Genomic DNA, 14,253 nt, shown 5'->3' with positions numbered 1-14,253 from the left:
CCCGTCTACTGTCCAGCTTTTCAGGGGAGAAGTCAGGTGGCGCTGATACCATGATCGGCAGCATCATATGCTTGGAAATAGTGAGAGAGTAACTTCCTAAAAGCGGGGGAGGACAGTGGAAGGGCAGGAGGCCGGAGAGGTTTCACAGGGACTGAGCTTCAGAGACTGAAAGGGATGCCACCATGAGTACGTGTGATGGGGCTAAATGGTCAAATTGCCCTGTGCCATGGAAAAGGCAGTGGTAGGGGCCTAAAGATTTGAGCAGGGCAGTGACATGATCCAGCCTGCTAAGAACTCTGATGCCACTGCGAAAAAAATGGAAACCCCTTTTTACCCCTCCACCCCCAGAAAAAGCAGACCGTTCTTAGAAGGTAATGAGTAGGTAGTTGGTGAAGGTCTACCGGGTAGTATTATTAAGACATACACAGAGGACAGATTGACGCTTCTCAGAGCCCAGGATACCTGTAGGGAGTGGGAATTAAAGGTTTCTGTCCTGAGTGAGAAGACAGTGTGACCCCGCTTGAGACAGAAAACCCAAGAGGGGTAGTCTGAACAGGATATCCATTTTAGTTTGAGAAATGCAAAATTTTCAGATGCTGGCAGGAAACCCAAAAGATGTTGTATAGGCAGTTAGAAATTCAGAACAGAAATCGGATTAAGCATTCACATTTGACTTAATCAGAAAGTAGTTCCAGTCTTTCCCAAAATGTGCCATACATACACATGTACAGTAGATTAACTTAGGTGGCATGTGGACACTGAAGTAAGATCTCTGTTTATTGTCGAGGAGAAAGGCTTGGTTTGGCCTGAGTGGGTCTTGACTAGTCTGGTTTGCGCACATCCCCTTTCACAGGTGTCAGGCTGAGCTGTGTGTGGGCAACAAGCAGTTTCATGTACTACTGGTTTTCCATTTATGGCAATGGTAGTTTCTTTTTAAAATATTTTAAGTATGGTCTTCTGGAATGTAAATAGTACAGCTGTCACACATGTATCATAGTAGTAGTGACGGCAGGATGGAAATGACTGAAGTTTAGGAAGCATCTATGTGAACCAAAGTCAAGTCACATAAGAAGCGTACAGAACTAGAGGACAACGACAACATCAGGACTTTGGAAAATATTATCTAAAGGCAAGATGAGGTAGATAGACTCAGAAAGAATGGTCATCAGAGGCAGAGCTTAGTTCTTAGGGAAGGGAAAGCTAAAGGAAGCATCCGCACTTCAGAATGTTGTCAGCTGCTTGACTTAACTGAGGTTTAGCATCTAACTAAGTTGTTGGATTTACTGTTAGGAGACAGCTGGATTTACTGGGAAGTTTCAGGGGAGTTGTGGTGATACATACAACTTGGAAGGGCCAAGGAATAAGTTAAGACAATGAAGCAGGGGAAGAAAACGTCGGTTCTTTAGTCAGAGTTGAAAGAAAATGGAAGAGGATTGGGTGGGTCAGTACTTTGAACAGAGAAGCAAGACTAAGGATGAGCAGCACATTTATAGACCAAGATCAGCCAACAGGACTAGGAAGAGGAAGGATGGGGAGGAATAAACATTGTTCTAAACATTTATACACATGAGGAACCACAGGGTGACCATAAAGTCTGGAAACATAGGCAAATACTATATATGCTACCAGTGTGGGTCCGTATCCTGTCATTAGTAAGGCTGTTTAAATGTTCTGTGCAACATCAGTGAACACGGTGCACTTAACACAGTTCAGTCAAACCCCAGACATGCATCTGTAATTTGTCTCAAGTTTCCACTGACCAAACCTGTATCCTCAGCATACCCTTTAAGTAATCCAGGGAAATCAAACTATTTTTATTAAAAATTTGTTTCCAGACTTCACGATTTCCAAAAGCAAGCAAGCTGCAGAGAAATTAAGGAGGTATAACTTGCCAGTGGTCACACTCAAGGTTAAAAGTTGTGTGTTCCACGAACCCCCAACCCACTTGAGGCATCAGCAGCAGGCAGAACCCCTGCAGTTCAGTGGTAAAAGCAGCGCCATCTAGTGGTGAGTGTGCAGCAGGTCGTGTGAGTGTTTGGGGGGTTTGCCAGTGAGACTTTGGAAGTTTTAGTATACAGTAATCTTTGTCATGTTAAGGCCATGCTGAAAGAATCACACTTCAAGTTTGCCGTTCTTAACTGCTGAAAATCCAAAGGCAGCCACCATAAACCAGGGCTCAGAACTTTGTATTTACGTCTTCCATCAAAATCCTACTAAGAGCTTCAGCATACAAGGTGTTTCTTGCAGTTCAGTCTGTGCATTCAACACAGAACGTCTCTAGACGGATGCAGGAGGCAGGGAACGTTGGCAGGCTGCCTTGGGGCGGGGGGTGGGGGGGGAGCGTGGTATAAGAACTGAAGGAATGCTTTTTCATTGTAAACCTATTTCAGACCTTTAGAATTTTGAAGTATGTGACCATGTAACTTATTTGCTTATATTGTCTAAGTACAGAATATATCATTTTCCTGTTCACTGTTTTCCTAATGCAGGTCATGAATGAAAAACTCCAGCACTGCATGGAGCTAACAGACCTAATGCGGAATCACTTGACTGAGAAGAGGACACTCCGCTTGGAGTGGATGATCGTCATCCTCATCACCATAGAGGTCAGCATGTTTTTTATGAAAATAAGAGTTGACATAGAAAATACTTTATCCCAATTAGTAAGTCTACTGGGAAGCGAATTAAGTTTCAAGTGACTGTGGTGATATTTTGTAAACGCATTGTGACTTTTTTGGAAGCTCCACCATTTTTTAAAGATGGCATTGAAGTTCTGGCTATAAATTTATAATATACAGTCCAAAAGCGGTACCTTTGCCTATGATCTGCACTTGCCACATGAGAAACACAAATATGTACTCTTACATCAAATTCTTCATTAATTGTACTCATGCTTTTCCATGAAATTAGTAATTCTCACTTTTTATCACCCTAAAGGTAATGTTTGAGCTGGGACGAGTATTTTTCTGATCAAGTGATGACCAGAGTACCATTGCAAGACATATTGAAGCTCTACAATCAAAAATAAATGTTCACTGTTGGGGGAAATCTCATATTTAATAGGTATTTAATTTTTTTAAAATCAAGAAGTTTTTTTCAGTGCCTAAATGTATTGCTGCTTTAATAAAAATGATGAAGAATCTAGTGTTTGGGTCTGTAACACTGACAGTTTGAAAGGAAAATGTTTTGTTTATATCACTTTTAATAAGCTTAGCATCTAGGAACTCCAGGATTACTGAAGCCTATGGCTTAGATTTTAGACATTGCTCCTCATCTCTCCCCAGGGAATCCTAATCATGGTCCCTGCTTAAAAGAACCATACAGGACCTCAGGAATGTTAAAGAGTAAGACAGGCATTTGTTGCTAGAATGTAATTTTGTTAGCCTATTTTACATAGCATAATTTGAGGATGAATGTTCACTTGCACTTTGCCTTTTACTAATTTAGTAATTTCTGTCCCTTCACTACCAAAGTTAGCCAAAATATTCTTTCCACAGAAGCATGTATTTTTTTTGGTTTCACACATACTTTACAGAATTTTAAAAAAATACCAAGTACAAAGAATTGAACATTTATATGCTTACCACTTTAATTGATAAACTTTTTTAAAGCAGCCTTCATTTGTCGTTAGGCGTTGACTGCCCCGCTGCCCATCCCACCACAATGAATTTAAAGTTGTATTTTCCTCATACATATTGATAAAAAGGATTATTCTGTTCGAAATTGGGACAATGTCCTTTTGCAACTTGTTTAACTGCTACATAGCATGAAGCCAAGAAAAATCCCCGTTTATCTGGCCACCTGCTGCCGCCTGAAGTGGCTGTGGCAGCGCCCGTGGCAGCGCCCCTTCCCAGGCAGCGGCAGCCCGTCCCGGGCGCCTCCACCCCGGGGCGCCTGCGGCTTTCCAAGGAGGGTGTGGCCATGCAGAGCTCAAGGACTGCTTGCTCGGTCCTCGCTTTCCACACGAGCACCTCCGTGGAACTGCCGTGCTGTGCACACACCTGCGGTTGAGTGTCACGTCTGTCCCCTTTTCCCATCTTCCCTTCTTACGCCACACAGAAGGCATCTCTCCCCCAGCTTGAATCTTGGGTTTGGTCCGCTATATTTAAAAGCCTTCAAATATATTTAACCTATATTTTTAAACTGTAGGGAAGCCAAATAGGAGGACAATTTGAAATAACAGGTCAACAAAGCCTCCTTGAACTGAAACCACGTTATCCCCTACCTAATAAGAAGGGAATTTAAATAAATTAAATTTGACTTCAAGTACCAATGTGTACAATTGATGTGTACAACTGTGTATTATAACAATTTCAATACAAAACATGAATATTTGGTGCCTTTTGGTCTTGACAAACTGAGATTTAACATATACAAATACATTGCAAAAAAATAAAGATACGTACTTCAAGCATAAAATTTATTAGGGCAACGTTTTGTGGTATGAATTTAACCACTACAGGTTTTCAAGGAGGAAAAGGAGCAATGTTAAATTTGGATCATTTACATGTTTCACTGGATCATGGTGGGGACATCAACTAATTCTGGTATTATATTCCATTAGCTACATTAGATGCAATAGCTTTATTCTTAAATATCTATGTTTTTGATACACCAGAGATTACATCTTTTTCAACTATTTAAATTTATGATAGTAGGTTCAACCTAAGTTACAAAAGAGTTTTTAAAATTTTTGCTATAACACAGGAACAGTTTGTTTTCAAGGTCACAACTTTTCTAAGAACAAAATGACCAAGAAATCATACCAGAATATTGAGAGCCTAGAGCATTTCAGTCACTAACCAGTGGCTCTGGAAGCACTCCTCAAAGTGTATCAAATGTCCATCACTCATGAGAATCAGTGCTTAAGACCAAACCTGGATTCTGAATTCTTGCTCCGACCAGCACTTAACTAGCTCTATCACCTTGGGCAAGTCACTGAACCTCTCCAGGCCTTATATGTAAAATGGGTTTAATAATAGCACTACCTCAGTTCAAAATCCATATAGGACTGGAGATTAAATGGAGAATGAATCAAATCCCCAGGATCCCCCTTTGAATCCATAGTTCAGAAATATGACTCAGAGTTAAAGATAGATGTTAGTGAATCCTGCATCCAAATACATGGAGTGGTTCATTGAAATATAAAGCAGTATTCCCACTGTCTCAAAGGCTTTTAAAATACATTTTGCTTTCACCTAGCAGCTTCCAGCAGGCATTCTGGGGTGCCTTTTGGGGTAGCTGCAGCATTCAGAGGCAGAAAGGTTTCTACATATAAAGTCAATATACTGTTCTAGTATTACCATTTCTTTAACAAAATAATCATATTCACCTATTTTTAATTACTGTCATGTCTTTCTTCACCACTTAAAAGTAGTTTTTCCAAAGTATGGTCCCCAGACCAACTGCCTGAGCAAATAGCTGCATGTCCATGATTACTGATTCTACAATCAGAACACAGGAATCAGTAATAAATCTATAGTTTCTAGAGGCTGCAGTTACAAATCTGTTTTTTAAAACTCTCCAAGAGATTCTTTGGCTTACTAATAAACTCTGAGAACCACTAACTTACAGCTTACTCAGTTTATACAATTTTAAGTACTTCATTAGCACCCTCTTGTTCCACGTAATGTACTAAGTACCAAATCTCAGGGTTCCAATTCTCTACCCAACCCAATCTTCTCATTCTCTCATCTCTCTGCTTTCACAAACTGGGTGTAACTTACATGCTAGGAGGTGATGAGAATGAGAAGAGTTTTTTCAAGTACCTCCAGTCTAAATCTCTTTACTTTCAACTTCCTCAATTGTTTCTAAATTGGCCATTTTAAGGAAGATTTAAGGTCACTGTTCTAAATCCCCTTTCCTCGGGGTTACCATGATTTTTTTAAAGGCTACATTCTCACTCCTGCACAATCGGAAACAAAACATACATTTAAATGCTCCTGTAAAAACATTTCAACATCCCCTAGACTTACAGTCTTACAATAAAATAGGTTGGAAAGCATACAGGACGTAAAACCTATTCATAGAGACAGTCATTCTTCCATACAATTATGACATGTTACTTCTTGGCTCCAAGATACAGTGGTCACATCAGAAAGGGCCCCTACTTTGATGAAGACTACATTCTAATGAACGCAGCAGGAAAATAAGCGACTAAATAATCTGATTAAAGACAAACATGCTCTACGAAGAGGTAGAGGAGTGGTATGAAAAGTCAGGAAAGGGGAACAGGATAGTTAAAGAATTTAAAGTTTACTTTAGGTTTAGATCTAACTACCTGAATTTAAAAACTCAGAAGAAATTCTAAGTATAAACTTGACTTTTAATTTAGCTTCTGCAAGACTTGGAAATTTGCGTACCCTAACAGAACAACTTTTTTTAAATATTGCTAATATAAAAATAAGGACTGCCCTGACTCAGGTGGCTCGTTGGCCATCGTCCCACAGAGCAAAGGGCTCACTGGTTCGATCCCCGGTCCGGGTACATGCCTGGGTGTTCCTCTCTCGCATCAGTTCTTATCTCTCTCCCCAAATAAACAAACAAACAAATAAATATTTTAAAAATATGTACTACAGTGCTTCTTAAACTCATTATTGATGCAATCCCAGTCAAATCTAAAACACTCAGCACTAGTCCTTAAATTGAAGGTGTTGATCCTATTCTGCCTCATGTTTTGAGCTCTGCTTACCTTAAGAGATTTTGACTCTTAAGCATCCTGACGGCAAGATGAGTTGGAATACTTGTCCAATGGTTGATTAATGAAATTCTCAGACTCCCTTTATGTAGTGCTTTCAGATCCTGGGTTTCCTGGCAGCAGCCAGACTTTCAATGCTCAACAGGGAAAGGCCTGGGCAAGGAAACCAGATAGTTAGTGTACTCTCAGAACACATTTTTGGAATTTATGTTTAAACAGCCACCTTTTTCAAAGCAGGACTCTGCTGACACTCTACAGATAAATTACTAGAAACAGGAACCTCCCCTACCAACGATCAACCCTCTTCACAAAGAAAAATGAGCTGAGATAGAGACACAACTCTTACCAATCAAGGAAGTAGTTTTTCCCTGTATTTATTGTTTCATTTTGAAAACCCCAAACAGTTCTATAGCCAAAAATTCAGGTTCACATTTATATTGTTTTTTTATTCCCACCAGGAATATGTTTATTAATTTGAGAGAGAGAGAAGGGAGAGGAACATTAGTGGGTTGCCTCCTGTACATGTCCTGACCAGGGATCAAACCTGCAACCCAGAAGTGGGCCCTCACCGGGGATCAAACCTGCACCTTTCGGTGCACAGGGTGACATTCCAACCAACTGAGGCACCTGGCCAGGGCTGTATTGTTTTTTAAGAAATAATATTTCAAAATTAAAGTTCTTTAAAAATCAGTGATGACTACTTATACATGTTACTACTGAAATGAATCTTTCACTCAATTTGGCAGAGAGAGGCAGCCAGTCTCAAAAGACTACATATTGTATGACTCCATTTATATAACATGCCAGAAAAAACAAAACTAGGGTGCAGAACAAATGAGTGGCTGCCAGGAGGAAGGGGCGGGAGGAGGGTGAGTGTATAGAAGGACGTCATGAGCAAGTTTTTTGAAGTGAGAAAACTCCTGTACCCGAATGTGGTTGTTACACAAATGTGTACCTCTACTGAAGTTCACAACCATACGCTAGTTCTAAAAATTTCTTTAAATCAGTAATTATTTAAAATGTTAACGATCCTTATTATTTAGTGAGGTACTGTGCTAAGCCGCCTTACATACACTTTCTTATACTCAACAAACCTATGAGGTAAATAAATATCATCCCTATTTGAGTAAAACAAAAACTGAGGCTCAGAGGTTAAGTAACATGCCCAAAACCAAACAGCCTAAGGGACAAAGCATGATACCACCTGATCTGACTCCACAGCCTATATCCTTAACCACTGTCGTAACAGTATCCCATACTCTCTCCCCTCCATTCGTAAATACCAACACTCTGTCTCTCCCAGCGATGTCAGGAGACTAGGTTTCCTCATCCCATTCCTAAATGAAGACACTACACACAATGTGAAAATGTGCAGGTGAGCAAAGCATGATTCTAGAGAGTGATTTTCAACCTTTTTCATCTCATTCGACAGTCTAAGGGAAAAGAGGTCAATGCCCCTCACTAAATAGTTAGATATTGCATGTTTTAAAAATTCTTGTAGCACACCAGTTGAAAACTGCTATTCTAGAGCAACACTGTCCAATATAACTTTTTGTGACAATGGAAGTGTCCCTTAATATCTGTGTTGTCCAATATAGTAGCCTCTAGTCACATATGGCTATTGAAAGCACATGTGGCTAGTGTGACATTAATTTATATGGCCACACGTGACCCCTTTCTACTGAACTGGACAGCACAGTTCTAGAAATATAGTAAAACGAGAACATGCATGCCAATTAAGACAAAAGCAACTTATCAAAATACGATGACTCACCAACAATAAAACAATGCAAGGTAGATGTATATTGAAGGAGTAAAGCTGAGAAATGCACAACGCCCAAACACACCATAAAACTACTGAAAATCTGTCTTTCAAGTATCTAGGCACCCAACAAGGTTCGTTTTAAATATCAACTTCATTCATACTACCAAGTGTAAACTGTGTATTAAGAGGCAGTCCCTGTAAGGAGCTTACAGCGGGGATGGGGGATATAAGATATAGGTAGACAGGGAACAGGAGGAATCACTTAAGTATATACAACCAGTGTTTTAGGGCAAAATGGGAAGTGTCAAGAGTCCTGGTGGTAAGAGAAACTGGAGAGCAGTTTAAGAAAAAAAGCAGCCATTATCCAATTCTCTAGGAGCAAAAGTGTAAGATAATTTACTGTATCTCCACCTATGATGCAGAAAAGCCTAATGGATTCAAAAAAAAAAAAAAAAATACCACAGCAGGCCTCAGAAATTGGTCCTGGCTTTACTCACACCACCACCGTCAGGGTACCATCAATCCAAAACTAGTCTTAGAACAAATCCTTCCAGCTCGTTTCCATTAAAATTTCACAGCAGAGAGTAGTATAGTTTTCTTTACACTCAAACCATGATTATCTTTAAGTTATAACATCTTTTAGGTCCTGGAGATGTGCTAACTAGCAGTTACATAGTAGTACAATCTTGTGGTTAGTATACAGATAGCATCTGGAGCTAAAAATAAGTAGTCTGAATTCATTTAGTAGCTACAGGTAACCCTTGAACAATACAGCTTTGAACTGCAATGGTCCACCTATATGCTGAATTTTTTTCAGCAAATATAGTTAGCCCTTCATATCCACGGTTTTCTTGGCTTCACGTCAACCAAGGGAAAAAACCATCTTCAGACTGAACCAACCATGAATCAAAAACAGAATTTTTGCATTTCCACATCAGTTTCCCCACCACAGATTCCCAACCATTGATCAAAAATACAGTTTTTCAGCCCTGGCCAGTGTGGCTCAGTTGGTTGGCGTGTCGTCTGCATACCAGGTTACAGGTTCTAATCCTGGTCAGGGCAAATACGTGGGTTGCAGGTTCAATCCCCACTAAGGGCACGTACGGAAGGCAACCAATCGATGTTTGTCACATCAATGTTTCTCTCTCTCCCTTCCTAGTATCAATAAACATTTTTAAAAACATTTTTTAAAATACTGTTTCAACATGAGGTTGGTTGAATACACAGATTTGAAGGGCTGACCAGAGTTAAAAGTTTTAATCGGCCCTGGCCTGGTGGCTCAGTTGGTTGGAGCATCACCCCCATACACCAAAGGGCTGCAGGGTAGACTCCCAGTCAGGTCACATTCCTAGGCTGCGGCGTGATCCTCATTCAGGGAGTATGCAGGAGGCAATCAATGTTTTCTCTCTCACATCAATGCTTTACACTCTCTTTCCCTTCTTCTCTCTAAAATCAATAAAAAACGTATTTTCAGGTGACAATTTAAAAAAAAGTTATAATCAGATTTTCAGCTGGGGGGAGGGAGTGTCAGTACCTCAACTCCCATGTTCAATGGTCAAGCGAGTATTTTCTGAGTCCTCAAAAAAAATCAATGGCAGGTAGGGGAGATGCTGGTGTGAGGAGTCTTCAAAATCGTAACGACATCAGGCATTATCTGCAGGACAAACAAGTTGAGAGTATAACTACTATTAAGAGCTTGCAAACTGGAAGACTAGAGAACAAGTTACATACTGTAACTTCCTTAGAAAAGATTTCTTAAAAATCAGCCAATTTTCTCATCTTTATTAGCACGGATTATCCATGACGAAAGTCAGAAAAAAAAAATCTATTTTTTTCCTAGAATGAATAAATGGCCCTGGGCTAGTTCAATACTTAACTTCTTTGAGCTTGCTTTCTCAGATTTAAGATTGAGGAGAGAATGAGACTCGATGCCCTCAGAGATAACAATGAATTAACTATGATAATTAACGATAATTACTTACAGACTGACTTCAGCAAGCCTTTCAATTCAATCCTAATTCATCCATAAACAGGAAAAACAGAACTCTGGTGATTATTAAAATATGTCAGATTCTCTGATACCTCTTCCCTTGGCCTTAGGCTGGCTTTATTGACTTGCTTTTTTTTTTTCTTTTTTAATCCTCACCCAAGGATATTATGACCATTGCTTTGGAGGAGTGGGAGGGGAAGGCATGTCAACGCGAAAGAAAACACTGATCACTGATCAGTAGACTACCGACTCCCACATGCACTAGGACCCAGGATCAAATCACAGCCCAGGTCTGTGGTCTGACCAGCAATCCAAGTGGCAACCTTTTGGTACATGGGACAACACTGCAACCAAATGAGCCACCCAGCTAGGGCACGACCTGCTTTTACCTAACAGCACGTGGCAGTGATGGGGTGGCTTCTTCCTTGGTTCACTATTTTGGAGGCAAGCCAACTATCACGTTGTGAGGACACTCAAGCAGTCCAATGAAAAAGAATTGAGACCTGCCAGCTGCAAGAAATAACCTGCTAGAGCGTGAGCCACCTTAGAAACAGATCCTCTGGCCCAGTGAACATCTTGACTGTAACCTCATGAAAAGACCCTGACCCAGAACTACCAACCTAATTAAGCTACCCCCTAGATTCCTGACCCTCAGAAACTGTATGAAGTAAACAATTTTCCAGCTCTGAACCCTGATCCATTTGTGATTGATGAAATCAACTTTAGGCACCACAATCAGTTCTTTTAAAATAAACTAGTTAGAAAAGATGGAAGAGTGAGTAACTGATAACAGATACTACTTCCTAAAATTTTGTTTCAATTTCACATATATATGTATACCAAGTAGCATTTAACAAAATATATTTCTTAGAATCAGTAGTGACAAAGTTTGAAACCGACAGCCAACACTTAGGTTTATGACAAAACATTCCCTAAAGCCCAGGGAATCTTTGAGGGAATGTGGTCTCAACAGCAACCAACTATAAAATAGGCATTTTCTATGAATTTTATAACCAAACCAATGAAATATAAGATACTCTCAAAATACATCTTTTCTGATTTATATGTTAAACTTGGTATAAAACACAAAAGGCATGGCAGACTTGTAAGTACAGCATGTTAAAAGCACGTTGTTTTCCAAATCTAAGACGTTACCCATAAAATAACATAATAAAAAGCCGCTCTTGGACCTATCCACATTTATTATTTCCTCTATTACTTTAATAATCAATGTTAAAGGAAATTCCATCTTCAACCTGAGCACACACACTTAAAAATTTCTGCCAAAAAAAGTTAGGCATAGTATTATTAAATCACTTTCTGCCCACCGTCCAAGTCTCACTGGAACTATCTTCTTCAGAACACAGGCAAACACATATTTTTCTCATGCCTCAGCATAACGTATCAAAACTTTCAGCACTACAAGAGTTTGCAGAATATTTATGTGTAACAACTTTTGATGAATCCACTTAGATTATTTCCTTGAACTGTGGTTTTCTTTGAAAATGTGTGAAACTATTTTTGAACTCCTAATTTGCCAAATGTATTTCCAAAATGCAAAATAAATCAGCGCATAAACACTAAACAGATGATTTAACGTATTTTTCTTATTACTTAATTCAGGACATTTATGACTCTCCCACCACCAGACTAACAGCTTTTCTTTGGTCCTATCCTGAGATACACAATTAGCTCTCCTTGAAAAGACTAAGGTTTTCTCCCCAACCTTTGCATATGTAGCCATTTAAATATTTCAACTTCAACAAGCACTCCTTATAATGCTATGGATGTGATGGTGACTAAAACTCAAATTAGCATACTCGACAAAATGCAAGTGTGCAAGCCTATGTCTTGAGAGAACTTGCAGCTCCTGAAGGGAAAGACTAGACTGGTCCTTGACAGCACTTTCTCTAGGAATGAGATTGAGTTTCAGGAATAACCCCTTGGTCTATTTTTATACAACTACATAGAGTATAGTTCTGAGAAACTATTTGTTGATTTTAAAAATAAGCATAGTTTCTTTGACTCTAAGCCAATTACTCTTAAACACATAAGCAAATTTCTACCCAATGGCTTCAATCTTCAACTTTAGCATTAGTTTTGCCCATTTTTTCCTTAAGTTTCTCTTAAATCAGTTCACTCTCCATGTGAGCACTCACTCCATCAGATCACAAACTTCAGAAAGTTCAGAGTCACGCTCTAGAAGAACCAAGAACCCAAAGATATTTAACTATGACTTTCTACCTACCAAAGTCACTTTAATTTCCTAATAAGATGAAACAGATCTCAGCTGTAGAGACAACCCAAGAAACCAGGCCTGCCAGTCTGAAGGGCCACTTTGATGTTTTAGTGAGAGTGCACGAGGAATACTTATGTCAGGGTCAGAATTTGGTTTTGCAGGCAGACATTTAACCACTCAAGTCATTTATCTAGCTGATCAAAGAACAAGAAAAGTTCAAGGCAGGTATGCACTAAATCTATTATTCACTTTAGACTACTATAGTTACACAGCAGCTTATTCTGTATTCAAAGAAGAAAGAATTAGTCACGAGTAGCCCCAGTACAGCTTACTGGATTACTCAATCAAACTCAAGAGTTTTGGAAGAGACACTTCTGTATGTTAAATTAACTCTCTTAACGTAGTAAGTTTGCCTTAAATATCTGTGAACTCTATGCCAGGGCACTGTGCTATGTAAACCAAAATGGGTTCCACATCAAGTCAAGGATCTATATAACCAAGATGACATGCTTTACAACCAGAGTACCCTGGAAACTGCTGCCTCCATTCTTTTTTGAGTCTTCAAAATACTATCCAAGTAAAATAACTAAATGGTTAAACCCAGCCCTCAAAGGACTGAAATGTGCTTCCACAGATACAAAATTCTATCAAAATGCCAACAACACAACAGTAACTTTAAAACACTAGGAATGACTATCAGAGAGGATCTAAGTCCCCTGCCTGCTCTGATCCGTTTCAGGACCTCCCTGTTAAAAGAATTCAGCACCTCTAAATTTATAGGATGGCCAACTCTGGAATCCATTCTAACAGCACCTTAGAAGCCAGATTTAACAGGAGAGTAAACCGTTCTAGCAAACATACTTTGCAGACAATTGATATTTTTGGACCAAAGCTTCAAAAGCTAAAACCCAATTACTTAAACCAAAACCAATTCAATATTAACAGAAACGTCTTACATCACTCAACTAGTCTTTACACCAGCACCTCTGCCTCTACACACAGCACAAACACGCATCTCTAAACCAGTATGACTTTTCGATTATCACTAGTGATAAAAGGTATTCGTGATTTGTAATTATCTCTCTGGTTCTCAACTCCAGTCCATTTCAAGTCTTACGGTTAAAACTTCTGCTAATGCAGGAAGTCAAGGGACAAAAGCATAGGCCCAGAGATGTCAAGCAGAAGCTTACAGAAGAATCCGAGAAGCAGTTTCCCATCCCTTCCCTGAGTACATCCAGGGTCATCCTACCTAAACATTTTATGTAAAACACGGGGCTTGTGACTCAAGCTTCCAGCCCCAGTAAGTGGAGAGAAGTTTCCTTGCTCGCCTCGGCTGCACATGGTTTACAGAAGTTTGGCTGGAGCAGAGCGCGGAGCCTGGGCGGGAGCGGCAGCGTAGTCAGTGCTGCAGGCGGCGGCGGCGGCGGCGGCGGCAGAGCAGCAGGAGGCGGAGGCGGAGGCGGGCGGGGGGAGGGGAGGCGGCGGGAGGGGGGCGGAGGGGGCTCTTGCCGCCACTGCTCTCTCGCCGCCTCTCCCCCCCGGCGGGAGCCGCTCTCAGCCTC

General features: G+C 40.1%; 1 protein-coding gene and 1 long non-coding RNA gene across 6 annotated transcripts in view; one reads left to right on the top strand and one right to left on the bottom strand.

Moving 5' to 3' along the window:
* RMND1 (required for meiotic nuclear division 1 homolog) overlaps positions 1-3,123 on the top strand; it is a 34,636-nt gene extending 31,513 nt beyond the window's left edge. For all 3 annotated transcript variants that reach the window (XM_054570121.1, XM_054570118.1, XM_054570119.1), the window contains 2 exons: positions 2,490-2,606; positions 2,938-3,123. In XM_054570121.1, the coding sequence (XP_054426096.1) occupies positions 2,490-2,606; positions 2,938-2,970 (150 nt within the window). In that variant the 3' untranslated portion in view covers positions 2,971-3,123. The remainder of the gene's footprint in view (positions 1-2,489; positions 2,607-2,937) is intronic.
* LOC129067855 (uncharacterized) overlaps positions 1-14,065 on the bottom strand; it is a 37,641-nt gene extending 23,576 nt beyond the window's left edge. For 2 of the 3 annotated variants that reach the window (XR_008528785.1, XR_008528786.1), the window contains exons 1-2: positions 9,997-10,407; positions 6,692-6,850 (exon numbers count right to left, since the gene is read on the bottom strand). This is a non-coding gene — a long non-coding RNA (uncharacterized LOC129067855). Of the gene's footprint in view, positions 1-6,691; positions 6,851-9,996; positions 10,408-13,940 lie in introns of those variants that run through there. The other variant, XR_008528784.1, reaches the window with a different exon arrangement.
* Between the last annotated feature and the right edge of the window lie 188 nt (positions 14,066-14,253).

Source organism: Pteronotus mesoamericanus, unplaced genomic scaffold, assembly GCF_021234165.1.
Source record: "Pteronotus mesoamericanus isolate MK-2021 breed Mesoamerican mustached bat unplaced genomic scaffold, CSHL_Meso_final contig_20, whole genome shotgun sequence".
NCBI lineage: Eukaryota > Metazoa > Chordata > Mammalia > Chiroptera > Mormoopidae > Pteronotus > Pteronotus mesoamericanus.
The sequence above is the reverse complement of the archived record's forward strand: the minus strand, read 5'-3'. Positions and strand labels throughout refer to the sequence as shown.